At 35.4% G+C, this 22,832-nt stretch overlaps 1 protein-coding gene and 1 pseudogene across 1 annotated transcript; both read right to left on the bottom strand.

Moving 5' to 3' along the window:
• Window positions 1-284: 284 nt before the first annotated feature.
• LOC131621650 (cellulose synthase A catalytic subunit 3 [UDP-forming]-like) lies at window positions 285-1,959 on the bottom strand (annotated as a pseudogene).
• A 74-nt stretch (window positions 1,960-2,033) lies between these two features.
• On the bottom strand, window positions 2,034-4,555 carry LOC131621594 (elongation factor G-2, mitochondrial-like). Its single transcript, XM_058892635.1, has one exon. It carries the CDS (start codon window positions 4,498-4,500, stop codon window positions 2,260-2,262), a length of 2,241 nt encoding a protein of 746 aa, XP_058748618.1. The 5' UTR covers window positions 4,501-4,555; the 3' UTR covers window positions 2,034-2,259.
• Window positions 4,556-22,832: the final 18,277 nt, after the last annotated feature.

The raw sequence follows: 22,832 nt of genomic DNA, 5'->3' as shown, positions 1-22,832 counted from the left end.
TTAGAACATACCATCATATATCGAAAAGAAAAAAAAGAAAGACCAATTATTCAACAGTTGACACTGATTACTGAATATGAACCAACCTATTTCTGCTTCTCCATCATAATTGGAATCGTCACTTTGAATAACAGTCTGAAGTTCACAATCAAATACTGCTACTGAATCTGCAGACTTTCTTTGCCTCCTACTGTTATGAGTAGAAACGACAATATACCTAGGTTGACTCCTCTAATATTTAATCAATCTAGGTTGATGAAACTTTTGAGAGAAAATAGCGATGAATGAAGCAGAGAAGTCCATTTAAGATTTTATCTTTGTCATGTCAATTATGGCTCAGTTTGGATGAGAAAGCTATAACTATAAAGATGATTTCCTTATAATATCGAATATAGAAAGGGGGAGTCAAAACTCAAGGCTCTATCTTAATGAAAGTCTGTCAAGATATGTTTCACAGTTCACAGGAAGCCATTTAGGGAATTGATCCAATATCCAAGAAAAGGCAAACCAAATTTCACATATAACTTGTATTAATCATAATGCATAACAATGACCATACGGTTTGAATTTATTCTGGAAGATGGAATAGAAACCTTCCTCGAAAGAGGTTGCTGAGCTTCATCAATCCTGCACAATCAAAACAAGGAGTTTAGCGCTGAACCTTAAACACAAGAAACATGAATTGTGCTAAAACAAAATGCGACACAATTGAACGAATTTGATTATGTAATACACAATCATAAAAGAAAATTTTACAACAGACTTGGATAATAAACTCTCCATGTATCAGTTATGATATATTACTAAATGAGATTCTTAACTGCTGAAAAACATAATACTATCACTAATTCTGACAGAGCTAGTAGCAAAGAGGCTTGCAACAGAGATGAAGAAGCACACATTCTTATGAAGAAATATAGAAGTACTCACAACAAGGAATCATCGAAAAGCACATCAGTACCTGCATCAATATCTCCGATTCCTCTTTCAGATGTAGCTTGACCCGTGCTCATTGGAATAGCGTTCTTAATATTGTGCTTCATTTTCCAGCCATCAACTCTTTCTTTCCATGCTACATTTCCCAATCCTGGTTCAATAACCCTGACATTTGCTGCTCAAGGAATATAAATTAACATCTAAAATCAATATTAGATAGAAATGACACTATATAAGAATGTACATAGTTTGAGAGAAGGAGGAATTACGTGATTGATTAAGATCACACGAATATAATAGATGATTATGAACTTGTTTCCCACGAAAATTTCCAGTAGATGCCATTGACAACCTCTCAGGTGAGGCTGCAGATAATTCTCCAGATGTCTGAAAATGAAGATTTAACAAAGAATATTTAATTCAAGATCTGTTGGGAAATATTTGTTCAAGTTCATAATGTGGAAAAATTAAAAATAATAAAGTAAACTAGTTGAACAACCTCTTGTCCACCGGTTAGCCGAGAAATGTGATTGTGAGAAACCTCCTTATCATAATTTGGAGCATCGACCTCCTCACCTCGCCCATACGCCATTTGCCAGCTCAACATACGCTCTGCGATCTTTTGCTTTTGGCTCTGAGTTTCTGAATTGTATTTGAAGTCATTGGCATCATTATCAGCACCGCCATCCTCTTCCCAATCTCCAAGAATTGCAGGACTACCTGAAATCAATTAAACAAGCATGGTAATTACTAGTTACATTAAAAATCGAAGAAAACAGCATACAGGATACCAAGAAAATGTGTTGATTGCATTATTTATATTTATCATACAGGTATAGAAGCAGTTGAAATAGGTAATCAAATACAAATAAATTCTTCTATGAATTATCTATACACTTCATGATTTTGCTCGAGTCAAAGGTAATAGGCATGACGCTACAAATTACTTCTACTTCGTTTACCTTTGTCAAAATCCGATAGAACGTGAAACCTATCACAGCAACAACATCCATTATTAACCATCAATATAATCACGACACCGTGAATATGATCTAATTGAAGTATAAACATGTCAAGATTCATAATAAATAAATTCAATCTTATTTTCCACACTGTTGACAGTATTCTTGGCCTCACAGTCAAGAACAAAGTAGCAGAATTAGCACATCAAAGACAAATTGAATTTAATTGTAATTAATGTTACATAGAAGAACTTTGAATCCAATATTACAAATGTTTATAACTAATAAGAGCCTCTACATAACTTAAATCTTCTTAAGAAGCCACATTACTTATAGGACTGCGTACTTCAACGAGGCCAAATCATTCGGCTGCCTTATTGCCCTTGTATGTGTTTATCAATTGGGTTTGTACATCATGAGAAACAGGTGAATGCTCCTTATATTCCATTGTGAATTCACCCTTTCCCTGTGTCATTGAACGAAGAACTGTAGAATACCCAAAGATATTGTTAAGAGGGACATGAGCTGTAATGATAGAATCATCTCCATCTTGATCATTGCCAACAATCACACCTTTTCTCTTGTTCAGTTCACCAGCGACAGCTCCTTGAAATTCTGTGGGTACTTTCAACTCAACAAGCATGATAGGTTCTAAAATAACTGGTTTAGAAGCTCCGTAACACTGTCTAAAAGCACAGATAGAAGCCAATTTAAAGGCAAGTTCACTCGAGTCAACAGCATGAGCAGCGCCATCTGTCAAGACAACTCGGAGATTTTCAACTGGATGTCCGATTAAGGCGCCAGAGTTGGCAGCTTCTTTAAAGCCTTTTTCAATTGCAGGCATAAAATTTGACGGAATAGCTTGACCAACAAGCATGTTTTCAAATTCAAACTTAGCTTCAGGAAGCGGTTCAATATACCCAATCACCCTTGCATATTGTCCTTGTCCACCGGATTGCTTCTTATGTAAATAATCAAAAGTGGCGCGTTGAGTAATAGTTTCTCTGAAGTTCACACGGGGCTTTCCAACCGAAGTGGCAATGTTGTACTCCATCATAATGCGTTCAATGTAAATCTGTAAATGCATTTCTCCCATACCAGAAATGATTGTCTCCCCACTCTCAGGGTCCAAGCCAACACGGAAAGTAGGATCCTCTCTTTGGAAACGGTTCAAAGCTTTTGAAAATTTCCCTCCAGAATCTTGCAAGACAGGTCGTACCGCTAATGACATGACAGGTTCAGGAATAGCCATAGAAGTCATTGTGTACTTTACTGACCCATCAGTAAAAGTATCTCCTGATGCACACTCCGGCCCAAATACTGCAACTATTTGACCAGCATGGGCCTCTTGAATGTCATGCATTTCATCAGAATGCATTTGAAACAGACGAGAAATCTTAATATTCTTACCTGTGTTGACATTAAAAATGAAACCCCCCTTTCGAATGATGCCGTCATAAATTCTGAGATACGTTAACTGTCCTGACTTTGTTTGCTCCAACTTGAAAGCCAATGCTACAAGGGGTGCATCCGGACTTCCGGTAAGCTCAATCTTCTCTTCATTCTTAGATTGGTCTAGAGCATAACTGCTAACTTCAATTGGACATGGCAAATAACTAAGTACGCCATCCAAAAGTGGTTGTACCCCCTTGTTTTTGAAAGCACTGCCCATGAATGCCGGTATAAATTTCCGAGCTATGGTAGCCCTGCGAATTGCTCCCTCAAGATCATCATCTGAAATAGTCTCGTCACTGAGAAAAGCTTCGGCAAGTATATCATCAACCTCTGACACTTTTTCTATAAGTTCGCGTCTTTTATCTGCTACCAAAGCTTCCATGTTTGAAGGTACTTCTTTAACGACAACGTCCTCCCCATGCGAACCTTGAAAATAATAGGCCTTTAACTTGACAAGATCAATAAGTCCAGTGAATTCACTCTCCAAACCTATTGGAACCTGAATTGCAGCAGTATGATGGCGAAGCTTAGATCTAGCCTGGTTTAAAACTTTCCACGGATCGGCTCCCATTCGATCAAGCTTGTTGATAAATGCAATTCTTGGAACTTCGTATCTTCTCATTTGGCGATCAACAGTAATGGACTGACTTTGCACACCACCAACACTACAAAGAAGAAGAATTGCGCCGTCCATAACACGCAAAGCCCTCTCGACTTCAATGGTGAAATCAACGTGACCAGGTGTGTCAATTATGTTGATCTTAGAGCCTTTCCAATTGCAATAAGTAGAAGCAGACTTAATGGTGATTCCCTTCATTCTCTCCAAAACCATACTGTCCATAACCGCACCACAGCCATCCTTCCCGCGAACTTCGTGCATTTTGTGGATCTGACCGGTGTAGAACAGTACCCGCTCCGTCAACGTCGTCTTCCCGGAATCGATGTGCGCTGAGATCCCAATGTTGCGAACCTTTTCCATCGACTCCTTCCACCAAGGCTCCTTATCAATTATTGCCGCCGTCGCGCGAGCCACGTTCCCCGCTGAAAATTGACGGCGGTGGAAACTGCCACCGATGAGAGACCCCGCCGTTGTGGCGGAGGAGGAGCGGACTGCGTAAACAAGCCGCTGCGCGGAGAAGCTTGCCATGGTGGTTAGGGTTTTTGTGTTTCACTTTGGGGTTTTTGTGGTTCACGTAGTCAGTTTCAAATGCATGGACTAATAACTCTTACTGACATTACGGGTTTTTTTATTCTATCCAATATTTTACAAATCAGAATGAACCGACCAGTTTAATTGGTTGGACCGTAACCCGGAAATGAATTTGGTTGGATCAATCTTTTAAAAACCGCTAGTGGGCCAAAACTAAAGTAGAATTGAAAAAACTGAATTGAACCGTCTAAAATTATTTGAACCATAAAATTAAAACCGATTTTATAAAATTGTCTGGTTCAAAAAAATTAATTAAATTGTTATTTTTTTAAGTTTTTCTTTTTTAAAATTTATTGTAAATATCAAAACACAAGAATTTTGTGTTTTTATTACAAATTTAAGTTTTATCTATGTTATAGTTTTTCTTTCAATCACTCAATCATATGTATATTGTAATTCTATTTGAATTTATTTTTTGTTGTTTAACTAAGTGTTTTTATTGTTTATTTTTTGTATTCTATCTTTTAATTTACGTATTCTTAATTATTTAAATTTTATTTTAATTATTATACTTTATTATTTTACTTTTGATTGAATTAGTTTAATTTATTTTATTATAAATTATAAAGTTTAATTATTCTTAAAATGAATGATGAAATGAAGTGTACAACTATATTGTGTTATTATATATATTATCGATATTATTATATTAAATTTGTAATTGATTTTTGAAATATTTATTTTATTAAGTTGGAAATATATAATTATGTGTGATATATTTGTAAAAATTTAAATTTATATTATTAGTTTATTTTATAAACAGTTCGACCATTGATTAAATCAATTGAATCAATTAAACTTTAAATCGGAAACTTCACCTATTCGATTTTCAATCCAATTTTTAAAATATCGATTCTATCAAATATACAGGTTTTTTATATTACACATTTTTATCAAATATTTCAATTATTTATAAAAGTAGCTTTACGTAATAGATTTAAATTGTTGTAAAAGATTTATCTAACAGTACATTTTTGTTTAAAACACATGTATTTAATTATATTTCACAAATTTTTTATTTATGAAGATATATTAAAGAAACTATAAAAATTGAGCGTAATTTAAATGACGGGTTTTTAGTATACATAGAAATTAATTGGACAAAACTTAAGTACAATTCTTTAGAAGTGGTTCTTACTATTTTCCAATGAAAATATGATAAATATATTTAAATATTATTAAGCGAGTGAAAATAGAAAAATTTTGCATACGTGTAAGAGAAAATTATACACGTGTCCTATTTTCATTGAAAAATAATAAGAACCATACCTAAACAATACCTAAGTTTTGTCCAAATTAATTTCATAATTAAAACAGAAAAAACTCTAAAATAATTTGTATTTCATTTTTATTATTTAAAGTAAGAGAAAAAAGAATATACATTAACATATTAAAATAAATTTATAATTTTTCAAATTAGCAAATATATCATTTTTCAAATTAGCAAATATATCATTGTATAACCATAACTAGCAAATAATGTTTTTTTATTTTATCCTCTATCTTTAGTATTAATATTCAATTAAAATATGTATGTTATTTTTCTTTCCATAAAAAATATCTTTTAAGAGAAATCTATAATGGTTAAGTTCAAATCATGTAAAATATTTTTAAATAAATAATATTTAACTCTCTTCAAATGGGATATTAAAGTTGCATTTAGAAATTTAATTTTTTTTATCATTAGATCAAATTCTAAAAATTTAAATAAATATTCATATACAAGTAATCCAAAATATCTTTTATTATATTAAATCAAATTCTAAAAATTTGATTAAATATTCATATAAAACTATATTAAACTATATTTTAAATAAATAAATAATAAATTCTTATAAGTGTTGTCTCGTGTATTGCACGGGTAGACGACTAGTTTCTAGGTTTGTTTCAAATATTATAAATTATGCCACGAAACTTTTTATTTCTTGAAATTTTATTTACATTTGGTTTTTTCATTTTTCTTTCTCATGTAATAGAATGAGAATCTTTTATTCCTATGGAAATAAGAGGTAACCACCAATAATTTCTCACCTCTATTCATTTAAGCTTTTATTTTTTATTTTAAATTTTTAAATAAAATATTATTTATAAATATTTTTGAAAACTTAAATTATTTATCAAACACAAATAGAAATAAAGTTCCTAGTAATAATGTTATTTGGAATAATATTTGAAAAATTATATTTATAATCTTTGAAATAAACAAATCCAAAATTTTTAGAAAAGTTTAACCTTTTTTAGTCATATGTGAATAAAATGGAAATAAAAAATTTAAGACCGACACTTATGATTATATTTTATTTATTTATTTTTCAAAATTATTACTAGTGTAGCTATGTCAGTGTTGGTGTCGTATTTATGGTGTTTGTAGTTCATAATTTTCATCTTTATAAATAATAGTATCATATTCTTATGGTATGTAACATAATTACTGTCACTGAAATGGAAGCTTATGAAAGGTCCAAATTTCATCCTTTGAAAATGTTTGCAAAATGATATATATTTTTTTAACTGAAAATATCAATAAAATAAAAAGGATCAAAATGATACATTCATGTTTAAACCAGTTTTCAGTATCTCTTGCTACAACAACATATTGGTTTTGTATGTGAAATTTTTATGCAGGTGACAGGTTCAATCCTAGGTTTTCACCCCCCGTGTGCGCACATATATGGCCACTCGTCTAAAAAAGTTTCCAATTTCACTTCTAAATTTATTCGCAACTAAGGATGCATTCAATTTGGTAACTAAGGATGCATTCAATTTGGTATATTATCTGAGGATATATTGAAGCATTTAACCAAATCATTTGTATGCATTTAAAAATATCCTTGAACACATTAACTTATCATAATGGTGTTTGATCATGAACATATATGGATGTCAAGGTGTAGCAAAAGATAAAGCTTGTTGAAGAAAATGCATATTCCTTTGCTAAAAGGGTATAAATTTATTACAAGAAGCGTCTAGAACTTGTGAAATTCGTTGAGGAGTTTTATTGGGAATGTCGAGCATTGGTAGAAATATATGATCATGCAAATGGAGTGATACGCTAAACCCATCATACGATGCTGAAGCTTTTCCTATTCAAGTCCCACCAGTATCAACAGATGATTTACATGTCGTTTTTTCTATGGAGATTAGACAGCCTTATACGCTAGATACTACCCGCCATTCACATGCATTTTCTGAATCAGATGAATTGCAAAAAAGATGCTTCTACTATTGAAACAAATTTTGCAATAAGCAGAAAAGGTTTGAAACAGCTTAATGATCTCTTCATAAAAAAATTATGGAAGGCCAATACCCGAATAAGTGGGGTTACTTTGAGGTTGTTAACTTAGTAAGAGATTAAGAATGTGATAAATTTAGTTTTTGGAGTGTTAGCCAAGAAATTTCACTAGTCTAACTCGACAAAAGGAAATGGTCGAAATTTCTGCACCAACTTAAGGCAAGTTCAAGAAGAAATGTTAAATGTTCGACTTACTGAGGCTTTGGTCCGGTACTTGGCGAAATTTTCAAAAAGTCTAAAGATGACTAGTTTAACAAATTGAGAGAGATTCGATTGAGGCAATTTCAAAATCAGACAAAGTAACTGTTTTTTGATCTTATCTGAAAGCGTCAGAGAGACATGGAGATGAATTTATGGCAAGCGAAACATGCAAGGATGACGTGTTGATTGGAACGTAGTTGAACATTGAAGACAATTATTTTACAAATGTTATAAGCGAGAAATGAGTCTCTGAAGGAAGTATATGAAATTGCCTACCAATTTTATTTATGATAATAAAGTTTTTTCTTTCCATTTAAATTTGTTAATTTCTTTCTATTTGAACTATCAATTCAACCCAGTTGAATTATTGCTTCCTTTAAAATTTTACATGTACTTTTTCTAACCCTTTTTTTAAACATAATTGATATTAAATTCATGACAACTTTAGTGCACACTTTTTCTCAGAAAAATCACACAATATGCCTCAGGATTTACTAGTTTGGCCCTTCAGGCAATAAATTTAAAATTAAGTGATTGTTTACCAAAATCACGAGTGAACAAATTGACACGCCCAGTAGGACTGTTGTGTGATTCCTTTTCTTTTTATTAAAAAATGGTAAAGTATTATTTTTGTTGTCAATTCTTTTTTTGCAAAAAAAAATGTTTTATACATCTAGACTTGTATGCGCTTGAGAAATGGTAAAAATACAATTGAAATGTTTCACCCTAGGAGTAATTCACTTCCCCAAAATGACATTCCAAAAACCAAACAGCTTGTCAGATCAGTGGTTGCAGCGACATGGACTTCAAATCCCTCAATAACCAATGAACCCATCCTTAACCCAATAATGAGTGTGTCATCGTTACTAGGAGTGATGGTTGCATTGTCCGCGACAACAAGAACTCTAACCACCCCCAAGGTCATACAGACAGGTATAGAAGAACACAAGCCTTTTTATGCTCCAACTCTTACATTACCATAGATATATAGGGATTACCCTTATGGTATGCTAACTATGATGATGGCGGGATTACAAAGTCACACGTCGACGTTTGCATATAACAATGTAGTGATAACATCCCCTTTGAATCTATATCTAGCATCAAAGTTTTCTATCGGTAACCCTGGTCGAACAACACAACCAGGAGGGATTGGATTTTCCCCTCCAAATATGCCTTCCTTAACTACAAATTCCATGATATCCATAAGGAAACAAATTGATGAAAGTAACCATGAAATGGTTAATATGCTTACTTGGCAAATTGGTACAATGTTCAATCCCCAGATTCAGAATAGTAACCAAAGTAACCAATTATTACCTAATCAAATGGGAGGAATAGTCGATTTTTTTGGCACCTCCCAGACCCAAGCACAGTCAATCCCCTAAATTGTGCAAGCTAGGCTAGTAGAAATACCTGACATATATTTGTCCTTGGTAACCAAGGGCAACAACAGATAGGTTCACGACTCGTCGAACCTCTTGCACAAAGGTGAGAGGAAAAAATATATGTCAGTCTAACCCTAGAGTGGTTTTGGTACACACGGACCAAGATGATGAGGAAGTAGTCATGAATTTTCGACTAGACAACCTAAGGGGGCAGATTAATTTAGCCCACATGGTCGAATATATTCTACCCCAAAATGGGTAGAGCGTGGGACTACATAGGCCAAATTTTGTGTATCATATGTTCGAGTATAAATTTCTAGTTGAACTCTCTAGGGGATGGAAAGTCCCTAAATTCGCTAAGTTTGCAGGAGACACAAGTGAGTCGACTGTTGAACATATTGTCTGATACCAAAATGAATAGGGTGATATAGAGAATAATGAAAATTTGAAAATGAGATATTTCTCAAATTCTCTAACAAAAAACGCTTTCTTAAATTCTATACATAATTGGAATCGATTGCATAGAGTGTTCCATGAACAGTCCTATATGGGACAATCAAAGATTTGGCTAGTGTTAGGCGCAAAGCGCCTGAGTCAATTGATGATTATATAAATAGATTCATATTGCTGAAGGCAAGGTGCTTTACCCAAGTGCCTGAACATAAATTGGTTGAAATGGCCGCAAAGGGTCTAGATTATTCCATTTGAAGAAACTAGATACCCAATATCTGAGAGATATGGCCAAGTTGGTAGATAGGGTTCGAAATTTTGAATGCTTAAAGGCGAAAATGGTTAGGTCAAACAAATTTCATAAAAAAGAAAAAGTTTCCTTTATAGAGGCATATGATAGAAGCTAGGAGTATGACATAGGATATGAGGAAGTCGAGGAGAATGATGTAAATGTGGAAGAACTTAAGTCAGGACGTCCTTACGTCTGTAAATTATTGAAACCATCCAACAAAAAAAATCAAGTTGAACCAAAAAATGACAAATTTGTCGCTAAAACCTACACTTTAACCGTAACTAAGTTCGACAAAATTTTTGACCTCTTAGTTGTTGATGACCAAACCATAGTCCCTAAGGGATCAAAAATGCCACCTTTAGAGAAAGGAAAGAAAAAAGGATTCTGCAAGTTTCATAATTTTCTTGGTCATAAGACTTCCTATTGTATCCTTTTCAGGGATTTGGTGCAAAGAACGCTAAATGAAGGAAGGCTAAAGTTTATTGATAAGGCTAAAGCTCCAATGCAAGTGGACTTTGATCCTCTATAGATGAAAGAAGCAAACTATATTGAGCTGCTTGAATGTTTAATGGTTGAGGATATTGAGAGCTGCGACGTGACAATGGAAGTTTCTGAGGCAGAATATTCTGAGAAGGTCAAAGAAGTTTACCCCCATGTTGAGGAAGAACTTATAGATTTCCTAAATAGGTGAAAACTTAAAGACTCAGAGGTTATGTTATATCATAGATGCATCGTTGTGTTTGACAAAAACTCTACTGAAGTCCTTGAAAAAACTAAGCCCTAACCCCTTAACGGGGGCTAATGGTCCCATTTGAGGCTAAATTATTCTTTCAAAAAAAGAGGTTTCCCCTATATGGTACAAAATGTGGCCACAAGTCACAAAGGAGGTCAAGATAAGACCTAGCTATCTTCGTCGAAAGCGCCATTTAAGGAATGGGTGCACCCCCAAAACAAAAGAAACACCAACCAAAAGGATGTAGAGGTGTTGGCGCTAAAATACCCTTAGGGCGCCAATAAATATGCTTACATTCCAAATTACATGGGAAAGAACCCCATGACTAAAATGCAATAGTGGTGGTATCAACACCAAAAGAGCGTTCCGAGAAATGTCGGATTCTAATAGCAACCAAAAACTAGAACCAGACAACAAGATGGCCAAAAGGTCAATGAAATAAAGAATTTTTTCTCAACCATCATGTATCAAACCTAAGGTCAAAGAGGCTAAAATGCCAACGAAGGAAAGTATAAATCTGCCTTTGGCCAATTGATAAGGAAGGTGGTAAAGATAAAAGATTGAGAAATGATAGCATAAAACTCCTCAGAGTCAGAAGACTGTTTTGAGATCTTGTGTAATGTAGTGTTAGTGTTGCTTGTTGAATATGACATGGTGACTGAAGTAACTGACGCAGAAGAGGAATATTCTTTTGAAAATATGCCTGAACACAAGCCAGTTTTCTATTATGTGATGAATGACGGTTGTGTCAAAGAATAGAATGTGGTTTTTGAAAAACCAGATATAGGAATAAAAAGTCATTTAAAACCCCTTTTCATCAAAACTAAATTTGACAACTTTTGTGTCAACAAAGTCCTAGTTGATAGTGGCGCAGTAGTTAACTTGATGCCACATTCCCTATTAAAAAAGTTATGGAAATTCAACACGGATTTAAGGTCTCATGACATGGTACTTTACAATTATGAAGGCAAGACTGGTCATTCCCTAGGGGCAATCTAGGAGGATTTAGCTGTCGGAACTATAATTCGACCAACCCTATTCATGGCCATTCCTTCCAAGGCCAATTATAATCTATTATTGGGTAAGAAATGGATACATTATGTTGGCGAAGTCCATTCATCCCTCCACCAAAGAATATCAATATGGAGAGAAGAAGACATCGTCGAAAACATGGAAGCGCACCAAAGCTACTACATGGTGGAGGTGGATCATGTTAGTAGAAGAACCTTTGGTAAGAACTTGGCAAACATAGTGTCATGGACACCATCTGATCATGGATATTCAAACCCCAGGAAAATGTATTTCACTCAATAAAACTGCACCCAACTCATGGCTTTGTGTGGGAAAGGGAGATTTGGGGAGAACAACCATTAAAAGAAGGTGAAATAACTCAAACAGGGTGGGGGGCAGGACAATGCCTGCTATGTATGATTCAAATGTTTGGACCATGATTACGGCCTATGTGGCCGAAAATTAAATAAAAATGGCTCAGGAATCCAAGTTACAAGAAGAATTGGCCAGAAAGACTAATAATGTAATTGAGTCAAATGCATGGACTCAAATTGCAGCTTACATAGCCGAGAACCAAGAAAAAATGGCCCTAAAGGCCAAGTTAAACCTTGAAATGGCTAGTGAAGATAATTTGGCTGAGGCTGTTGATCACACTCTCGACCAGAGACTCGACTACATTTATGATGATGAGTCTTTGGGCTTCGAGAAGGACCCGATAATTTCGACGGAAAATATTCAAGCTCAGGACCCGTTGGAATAATGTTTATAATAATAAAATAATAACAGCTTGTGTGCCTTCACCACATATATTGTTTCATTTTATTTTTGGCATGAAAAACACACGTGATTATTCTAAAAGGAGCAAATGGACTAGTTTGGGTGGCGAGGTGACTCATGTAAGACCATTTATAATGGGGGTGTTGAAAAATTATTCAATAGTTGAATAGGTGTTGTGAGATATTGGATCGAACTCTAGTATGGTCGAAGGGTAGCTTCTTGGTTCGACAGGATTAAGCATGAAGTCCAAGGTTGTTCACATGCTTGTGTCGAACATGCTAGGGTTGTTAGCATGTTAAATTAGGTTTAGTGTTTAAACCCTAATTTGTTAAGTTAGCTTGTTTATTAAGTTGGCTTGTGTAATGGGCCTTATGGAAAAAGCCCATTAGTTAGTATGTTAGGTTTTATTATAAATAGCATAGTAGTCTCTCATCATTGCTAAGCTGCAAATCCTAATTTAGGGTGAGAGAGGTTATTTGTTATTCTTGTAATCTTGTTTTCTAAGAGAAAGTAAAAGAATAGCAGTTATAACCAATTCTTGTGTTTTTCTTATCTTCCCTAATTCCCTATTACATTTTGTTCTTGACATCGTTTTTCACAACAAATTGGTGCGGTGAGCGTGGAGAAGATGCCTTCAACAAAGTATGAGATTGAAAAGTTCACCGGAGTGAATGATTTCGGTTTGTGGCGCTTGAAGATGAAAGCCCTACTGGATCAGCAGGGTTGTTTGGAAGCGTTGAAGGGAGAGGCGGCTATGAATACTGCATTAACGGCAGCGGAGAAGACGACTATGATCGAGAAGGCACACAACGCAATTTTGTTGAGCCTTGGTGATAAGGTTCTCAGACAGGTATCAAAGAAGACGACGACATCAGGGTTATGGACGAAACTTGAAAGTTTGTATATGACCAAATCGCTGGTAAATCGACTCTACCTGAAGCAAGCTTTGTATTCATTTCAGATGGTTGAAGAAAAAGTGTTGGCTGAGCAGTTGGATATGTTTAACAAGCTGATTTTTTATCTTGAAAATATTGATGTAAAGATCGATGATGAAGATCAAGCGCTGTTACTATTGTGCGCTTTGCCTCGATCACATGCTCACTTCAAAGAAACTCTCCTGTATGGAAGGGAGTCTCTGACCTTTGAAGAAGTTCAATCAGCCCTATATTCAAAGGACTTGAACAAACGAAAGGAGCATAAACCTTTGACTGTTGGCGAAGGTTTGGTCGTTAAAGGAAAACTCTTATGAAAGGATGGTAAGTTTGATAAGAATAAGGTCAAAAGCCAATCGAAGTCTCACAGTGGCGAAGCATCTGGCATTCGATGCTATCATTGTAAGAAGGATGGCCACACAAGAAAGGTGTGCCCTGAACGCCTGAAAGATCATGGAGGTAAGGATAATGGCAATGCAGCCATTGTTTAAGATGATTTCGAATCATCTGATGTTCTTGTGGTTTCAAGCAGTGACTCGAGAAGAGAGTGGATTATGGATTCAGGTTGCACTTGGCACATGACTCCAAACAAAGACTTGTTCGAGGAATTATGTGGTAAAGATAAAAGATCGGTATTGTGATAAGTGCCAAAATGTACTTATTTTGTGTATGTAAATAGTGGCACTTATCGACACTTTTGTTAATACCGCTTGAATAATTCCCCGTTTTGTGTATAAATACGTATACTTTGTGAATAGTTGTATTTTCATATACTTTTATACCATTTGATAGTTTTTCCTTTGTTTTTATAGGTATTCATGCTTATTGGAGCCTTGAGGAATAAAGTGTCAAAGGCACGGCTTCGATTTCGCAATTTTGGTGAAAGCCCGCTTAGCCACCGTCAAGCGGACTTCCAAATACTCAAAATAAGGATGACCAAAATCATCATTTTGGTTTCCATTCATTCATTATTGGATAGAGCATTGAATAAGCTTTCCAACGCTTCGAACCGGGCGCAATTCAGAGTTACGGTTCTCGAGTTATGGCGAAAACAAAATCTGATTTTTAGCAGACTCCGCTAAGCGGAGGGGGTCCGCTGAGCGGAGCTCCAGCGGAGCAAATCAGCGTCTGGAAGCAATTTTGAGTCCGCTGAGCGGAGGGGGTCCGCTAAGCGGACCTGCTAAGACAGCAGCTCGTTAAAAGGGGCCAAAATCACATTTTTAGGTCATGGGTTGGGTATTTTTGAGTCCCAACTCCATCATTTTCATTCTTAGATCAAAATTAGCTTAGAAAACAACTTCGGAGGTTGCATACGGATGATCGGGGGTGGATTGAGCGTCGAACGGAGCTGACAAACCGGGAGATTTTCGGTTCATTTCTCTTCTTCTTTGTGTATTTCTCTTTGGTTGGGTTTGTTTGTATATTTACTTGAATCTTATGTATATTTACCGATTATAATGTTATATTTAACTTGATTTACGAATCTGTGTTGATGTTATCCTGGATTTTTGCTCTATGCTGGGGATTTGGGGTGCTTTAGAGATAAACTTCTTGAATCCTTATCTAGGATGATTATCTGTTGGTTATGAACTCTAGAGATAGATTTAGAGCTAGCATTCACCGTTTGTATCTGTACGTAATGCTTTCGTGTTTGAGCGGCGCGCGAGAGATCGTCGACGCGAGAATACGGATGTTCTCGCGACTTCGCGTTAGAGATAACCTTAGTTGTGAGATGATCTCGTTTGTGCTCCAGAGATGGACGCTTATGTGAGAGATACGCGATGACATAGATGAGTATCGTAGGTTGAGTATAACGGGTTGGTAAGTGTATGTTTGTGAAGAGTGAATATATTTTCATTCCTGATAAGTTATTTCTCTTCTAAGAATGTGTTTATTCTTTTCCTGTCTATATCTTTGTTTACTTTTTGCTCATTCAAACCCAAGTTCGAAACCGTAGAAACTGTTGAATGGCATCTCTCCATCTCTGAGGACGATAATTCCCGGATCAATATTTCCAAATCTTTTTTGTTGCTTGCCCTATACTGCATTCAACATATTGCTGGGAAACAACAAGGCTTGCAAGATTCCAGGTGTTGGATCTGTGAGGTTCAAACTCCATGATTAGTCAATAAGGTTGTTGACTGAAGTCAGGTATGTCCCTGATTTGAAGAGAAATCTAATTTCTCTTGGTGAATTCGACAAGAAAGGGTATCTTTTCCAAGGAGAGAAAAGTATTCTAAGAGTCATGAAGGGTTCGAAGGAAGTCTTGAGAGGCGTAAAGAAACAAGACTTGTATACCCTTGAGGCTGAAGTTGTAAGTGGTTCGACAAATGTTGCATCTACGAAACCTTTGTCGAAGACAGAAATCTGGCACATGAGATTGGGCCATGTCAGTGAAAGGGGTCTGGTCGAATTAGGGAAACAAAATCTGCTTGGTGGAGACAAAGTCGAAAAGTTGAAGTTTTGTGAACCCTGTGTACTTGGAAAATCTTGCAGAGTGAAGTTCAATAAAGGCAAACAAAGAACACATGGATCCCTTTATTACATCCATGCTGATCTTTGAGGGCCTGCAAGGTGTCCATCACATTCAGGAGCATTTCTATCCATATCAGACTGGCAGAAAAGTCAAGAGGTTGAGAACCGACAATGGCCTTGAATTTTGCAATGAGGCATTCGACAGTTTTTGTGCTGCCTCTAGTATTGCAAGGCACAGAACTACTGCAGGTACTCTACAGCAAAATGGTTTGGCTGAAAGGTTTAATCGAACTATTTTGGAGAGAGTCAGATGCATGTTGACTAGTGCTGGACTAAAGAAGGTGTTTTAGGCTGAGGTTGTTTCGACAACAACATATCTGACAAATAGATGTCCTTCGACATTGTTAGATATGAAGACACCTGAAGAAGTTTGGTCAGGGCATCCACCAGATCTCGACAAACTGAGAGTATTTGGTTGCGTAGCCTATGCTCACATTAGGCAAGACAAGGTCAAACCTAGAGCTTTGAAATGCATGTTCATGGGATACCCTGAAGGAGTCAAAGCTTATAGCCTATGGTGCCTGGATCCAGGTCACAGGAGGTGTATCACCAGTCGAGATGTAGTTTTTAATGAAATTGAAATGGATTTTAAGAAAATTGATGATGTTGGTTGAAGTACATAAACATCTGACGAAGAGGTAGAACAGGTAGAGATTCCTGTTGAGGTGGAGCATGTTGATGTTGAATTGCATATCCCTGATGAAGTCGAAGAAGAAGTAGAAGATGCTGAGGAAGTTGAGGAAGCTGACGATGACTACCTATTGTCGAGAGATAGGTCGAGAAGAGTCATCAAGGCACCTCAGAGACTTGGGTATGCAGATCTTATAGCTTACGCCTTAATCACTGTAAGTGAGGTTCTAGACGAAGAACCTAGAGACTACAAGGAAGTTATGAGGAGTTGGAATAAGACTAAATGGCTGAAGGCCATGGATGATGAGATGAAATCTCTTCATGATAATCATACTTGGGAACTGATCAAGAAACCTGTTGGGGCAAGATTAGTCAGCTGTAAATGGATTTTCAAAGTTAAGGAAGAATTGAAGGAGTAACATCAAAAAGATATAAGGCGAGGTTAGTTGCAAGGGGTTTCACTCAGAAAGAAGGTGTCGAATTTGATGATGTGTTTTCTCCTGTTGTGAAGCATAGGTCCATTAGAATGTTGCTTGCCATGGTGGCACAGTTCGATCTTGAACTGGAACAGATGGATGTAAAGACTGCGTTCTTGTATGGTGATCTAGATGAAACGATCCTGATGAGGCAACCTGAAGGTTATGTCGAAAAGGGGAAGGAAGATTATGTGTGCAAGTTAAAGAGATCTTTGTATGGGCTGAAACAATCTCCTCAACAGTGGAATAAGAGATTCGACAAGTTCATGACACGCATAAGTTTCATTAGAAGTCAGTTCGACCACTGCGTTTACTTAAGATTTCGACTTGGTAATTCAGATTTCGACCTGGTAATTCATTTGTTATTTTGTTGCTTTATGTGGATGATATTCTCATAGCAAGCAACAATGTTGAAGATGTGACGAGGGTGAAGGATGAACTTAATAAGGAGTTCGATATGAAGGATCTGGGAGCTGCTTCCAGGATTCTTGGAATTGACATTCGAAGAGATAGAAAGAAGTCTAAGTTATGCTTATCTCAAGAGGCATGTCTATGGAAGATTCTCGAAAAGTTTGGTATGTCGAATTCGAAGCCAGTTGTGACTCCAACAAACCCTTAATTCAAGCTGAGTATTGATCATTGTCACAGTACTGATGTCGAAAGAGCCTATATAAATAGCATCCCATATGCTAATATAGTTGGTTCTTTGATGTATGATATGGTCTGTACTAGACCCGACATAGCATATGCAGTAAGTCTTGTAAGCAGGTACATGGCGAATCCTGGAAAGGCTCACAGGCAAGCATTGAAGTGAATTTTAAGGTACATAAATGGGTCTCTGGACAGGGTCCTAATTTATGGTGGAGCCTTGGGTGAAGATAGTAAAGCAGCAATCAAAGGGTTTGTCGACTCTGATTATGCAGGTTGTATGGATTCTAGAAAATCTATTTCTGGATATGTTTGGCACTGCAATTAGTTGGAAAGCAACACTTCAGAAGGTTGTTGCTCTATCAACCACTGAAGCGGAGTATATTGCCTTAACTGAAGTTGTGAAAGAAGCATTGTGGCTTGAAGGTTTTGCGAAGGAGCTGAAACTTTAAGGTAGAGGTATCACTGTTAAATGTGATAGTGAAAGTGCAATACACCTGTCGAAGAATTCAGCCTATCATGAGCGAACTAAGCAGATTGATGTGAGACTGCATTTCGTCAGAGGAGTAATCGAACGTGGAGAAGTCCAAGTGCTGAAGGTTTCGACTGAGGACAATGCTGCTGATATGATCACAAAGACATTGCCGAGTTGCAAGTTTTTCCACTGTATGTAGTTGATAAAGCTGCATGAAGAAAGCTAATTTGTTCCTTTGATGTTGTAGAGTTAAGTCCAAGGTGGAGATTTGTGAGATATTGGATCAAACTCTAGTATGGTCGATGGGTAGCTTCTTGGTTCGACAGGATTAAGCATGAAGTCGAAGGTTGTTCACATGCTTGTGTCGAAGATGCTAGGGTTGTTAGCATGTTAAATTAGGTTTAGTGTTTAAACCCTAATTTGTTAAGTTAGTTTGTTTATTAAGTTGGCTTGTGTAATGGGCCTTGTGGAAAAAGCTCATTATTTAGTATGTTAGGTTTTATTATAAATAACATACTAGTATCTCATCATTGCTAAGTTGCAAATCCTAATTTAGGGTGAGAGAGATTATTTGTTATTCTTGTAAACTTGTAATCTTGTTTTCTAAGAGAAAGTAAAAGAATAGCAGTTATAACCAATTCTTGTGTTCTTCTTATCTTCCCTAATTCCCTATTATATTTTAATCTTGACATCTTTTTTCACAACAGGTGCAATGAGGTGTTGAATAAAGAGTTGAAAGTGATGTGGATTAATATGTGTTGAAAACATTCACATGTTGAATGAGAAAGTGTGGGTCCACATATATTACTTTGCAAAATTTTATTGGTTGTTGTGATTGTTTTAAGTTGTGGGATTGGGTGTTGAATTTTATTAAACAAAACCATTGTAGTGAGTAAAAATTAAATGAGTGTTGAATTATTATGTGGAAGAAAGAGAAGATGATGTGAAGAATAAAAAGTGAAAAAAAGATGGTGTTGAATATGCAAACCATTGTACGTAGCCTAATGTGAGGAAGAGTGCTAAATGACATATTGCACGAAGGTCACCATCCTTGTGCTCCCTACGTCTCAGCTATTCTACATTTTGTCTATCATATTTGATTGGTGACATAATATGAGTTATATTTATTGTTTTATATGTTTTTTACATGATATTTATAAAATGAAAACTTTCAACAGTGCACAAATTTAAATTTATATAAAAATGATAACAAAATTAAAAAAAAAAAATAAACAGTCTAGAGACTAATTTGGAATTCACCAGGTGAACAAAATTATTTTTTTTTCAAATAATTTAGTAATTGAAATTCAATTTTTTTAAATTGAACAAATAAAATGTCTTGGATTCAAACATCCGCTCTTATACTTAATATCCTTACACAACTACCAACTAAATTAATTTAACGGAACAATTTTCAATTATATTTCAATTTTTACATTTCATAACAAATAGAAATGTTAAATTTTTCTCGCTAGTGGTCATCCCAAAATATATTGCTTCATAAAAGGGGTTTATAGGTGGGCATTTTCTAGCTGCGAGAATTGGGACAATGGGAGAAAAACCCCTGAGTAGAAGTTAATGAAAGGGGGCCAGAATCGTGTAGTGGCCCTATCCTATGGGTATTATCCTTGAGAATATTGCAGTATAAGAATTACTTTGACATCATTATATAATTACAGTTGAAAAATATGTCAATTAAAATCTTTAATACAAATTCAGTAAAAAAAATTTATATATATATATATATATATATATATATATATATATATATATATATATATATATTCTATTTGTCTTTAATAAAAAACAAAAAACAAAAATATACATGTGGATCATACTTTTTTTCATACTAGAATAATAAGAATGAAACAACTATTTCAGTGTAAACTAATAAGAATAAAAAATAGTTATTACAATTTTATCAATAAAAATGGTGGTTAATATTTTTTCTTTCAAAAGGCTTTCTTTGTTAGTATAAATGAAACAAAATATACAATTTTATCAATAAAAATGGTGGCTAGTATTTTTTTTCTCTCAAAAGGCTCTCTTTATTAGTATAAATGAAATAAAATATGTCTTTATAGCTTGGAACAAATATAAATATTTGCATGGGACTATAAGAAAATGTCGGGACTTAGTCGAGAATTGATAGAGGTTAAATTACTCATTCAGTCGGGAAAGAAGCCTATGAAGCTGTTACCAAGGAAGTTTTCTCCAGCAGTAATGTCAAAATTAAAAGAAGAAATAAAAAAGATTGTTGCAAAACAAGTTCATTAGAACAGTCAAATATGTCAAATGACATGCCAATGAACTAACATAGGTCATGTTATTAAAAAGAATGGAACACTAAAAGTATGCATATATTTTAGGGATTTAAACAAAGCTACCCCTAAATATTAATATCCCATGCATCTGGTAGAGAGATGCTTGTCGACTCGGCAGCAGGCCACGAATGCCTAAGTATGCTAGATGGCTATTCTGGGCATAATCAAATCTTCATTGCTGAAGAGGATGTTCCAAAAAACACAATTTAGCTTCCTATTAGTCTGGAATTTCCACGTCATTGAACTCGACAAATAAGAAAGGTGTCTAGAGAAATACCTAGTGAAATTTGGATATTTTTTAGGAGTATTTCAATGTGGACATTCTAGCGCTAGAGGTCGAAGTCAGGAATATTTTGACATAGAAAGTTCTAGCCCAAAAGGTCGAAGTTACTACCTTGGAGTTGAAGTTGAGACTTAGTATTTTTTTATTAAAGTTATACATTTGTGACTTCGACATCAATAGTAGGAGAAAATAGCAAGTTCAGAGCGAATAACTGCTTTTTGGTCTTATTCATGCCAATAAATCACGTGGAAGCAAGTCTAAAAACGAGAATCATGCAACGAAATATGTGTCGATTGCTAAGAAAAGAGCCATTGCATACAGTTAATCATGTATTAGTATAAATAAGAGTTCTAGCGTTAGGATTCAGTGTGTCAAATTCATTACAAAATCTAAATCACTCAAAGTACCCAAGCAAAACGTGAGAAACGATTCAATTGAGCGACTATGAATGATTATGAATACCACTTTTACATATTTAAGTAAAGTTTTTCTTTTACTTTTACTTGTCTTTTTCCCGCAACTCGTCTTTCCTTTTACTTGTCCTTCTATAAAGATTTTGACCACGTCGAAATCCTTTACCTTTTCTGCAAATGTACTTTGTTTGTTTCATATAACAAGTTGGAGTCAATTTACATTTTATACAATAATCAAACACATTTTTAAAAGTGTATGCACATATGTATTAGGATTAACTACGAATCAAAAAGTGAGTGCAGGTATACTGCTTCTTGTTTCTTTTGCTACTATGTTCTTCTAGCTATCTTATTCTCCTGACTTTGTGCAGATTTCCTTGCCCTGTGTATTGTGAGTGTTATGTGATGTGAGTGTTGTGCGATTATGGTGTTAGAACAAGATTTGTTCTGATCAATTATCTTAGTTTTGATGATAACAATAATATGAATTTTGCTTAAGATAATATGGTACTCTAATCCAATGCAATTTCCTTTTCAGGAAATATATAAAGAGTATGCATAATTCAGCGCTCAGAAGCTTTGTCTCAAAGGGTTCAGCATGCAACATCAGAACATGGTCTGGCAAGACATCAGAAGATGGTCGAAGCAGAATCAGAACATGGGTCTATGGAAGCATCAGAAGAACATGAGATCAGAAGCACTGAAGTTCTGATGGTATCACGCACAGAAGCACTTCAAGGTCAGAAGATCAGAAGATGCTTTGCACCAAGCTGTTTGACTCTGATGACATTCAAACGTTGTATTCACAAACATCAGATCAGAAGGAAGTACAAGTGGCAAGCTACGCTGACTGACAAAAGGAACGTTAAAGGCTATTAAAGGCAACGTCAGTAGACACAGCGTGAACAAGGCTCGAGGTAGTTGACAAAAGCGTATAACATTAAATGCGATGCTGTACGGAACACGCAAAGAATTAAATGCACTCAACGGTCATCTTCTCCAACGCCTATAAATATGAAGTTCTGATGAGAAGCAAGGTTAACGATTCTGAACAAAACAACTCATATTAACTTGCTGAAACTCTGTTCTATTCATAGCTCAGAATCTTCATCTTCATCAAAGCTCACTACATTGCTGTTGTAATATATTAGTGAGATTAAGCTTAAACGTTAAGAGAAATATCACAGTTTGTGATTATAGCTTTTAAGAAGCAATTGTAATACTCTTAGAATTGATTACATTAAGTTGTAAGGAACTAGAGTGATCGTGTGGATCAGAATACTCTAGGAAGTCTTAGAGGGTATCTAAGCAGGTTGTAACTAGAGTGATCGTGTGGATCAGAATACTCTAGAAAGTCTTAGAGGGTATCTAAGCAGTTGTTCCTGGAGTGATCAGTGTGTGATCAGAAG

The sequence above is a fragment of the Vicia villosa genome, unplaced genomic scaffold (genome assembly GCF_029867415.1).
Source record: "Vicia villosa cultivar HV-30 ecotype Madison, WI unplaced genomic scaffold, Vvil1.0 ctg.000010F_1_1, whole genome shotgun sequence".
NCBI classification, from domain to species: Eukaryota; Viridiplantae; Streptophyta; class Magnoliopsida; order Fabales; family Fabaceae; genus Vicia; species Vicia villosa.
This window is presented reverse-complemented; position numbering and strand designations above follow the sequence as displayed.

Bases quoted from the DNA above. Each gene is read 5' to 3' on its own strand.
- LOC131621594 (XM_058892635.1), bottom strand. From the start codon at position 4,500: ATGGCAAGCTTCTCCGCGCAGCGGCTTGTTTACGCAGTCCGCTCCTCC.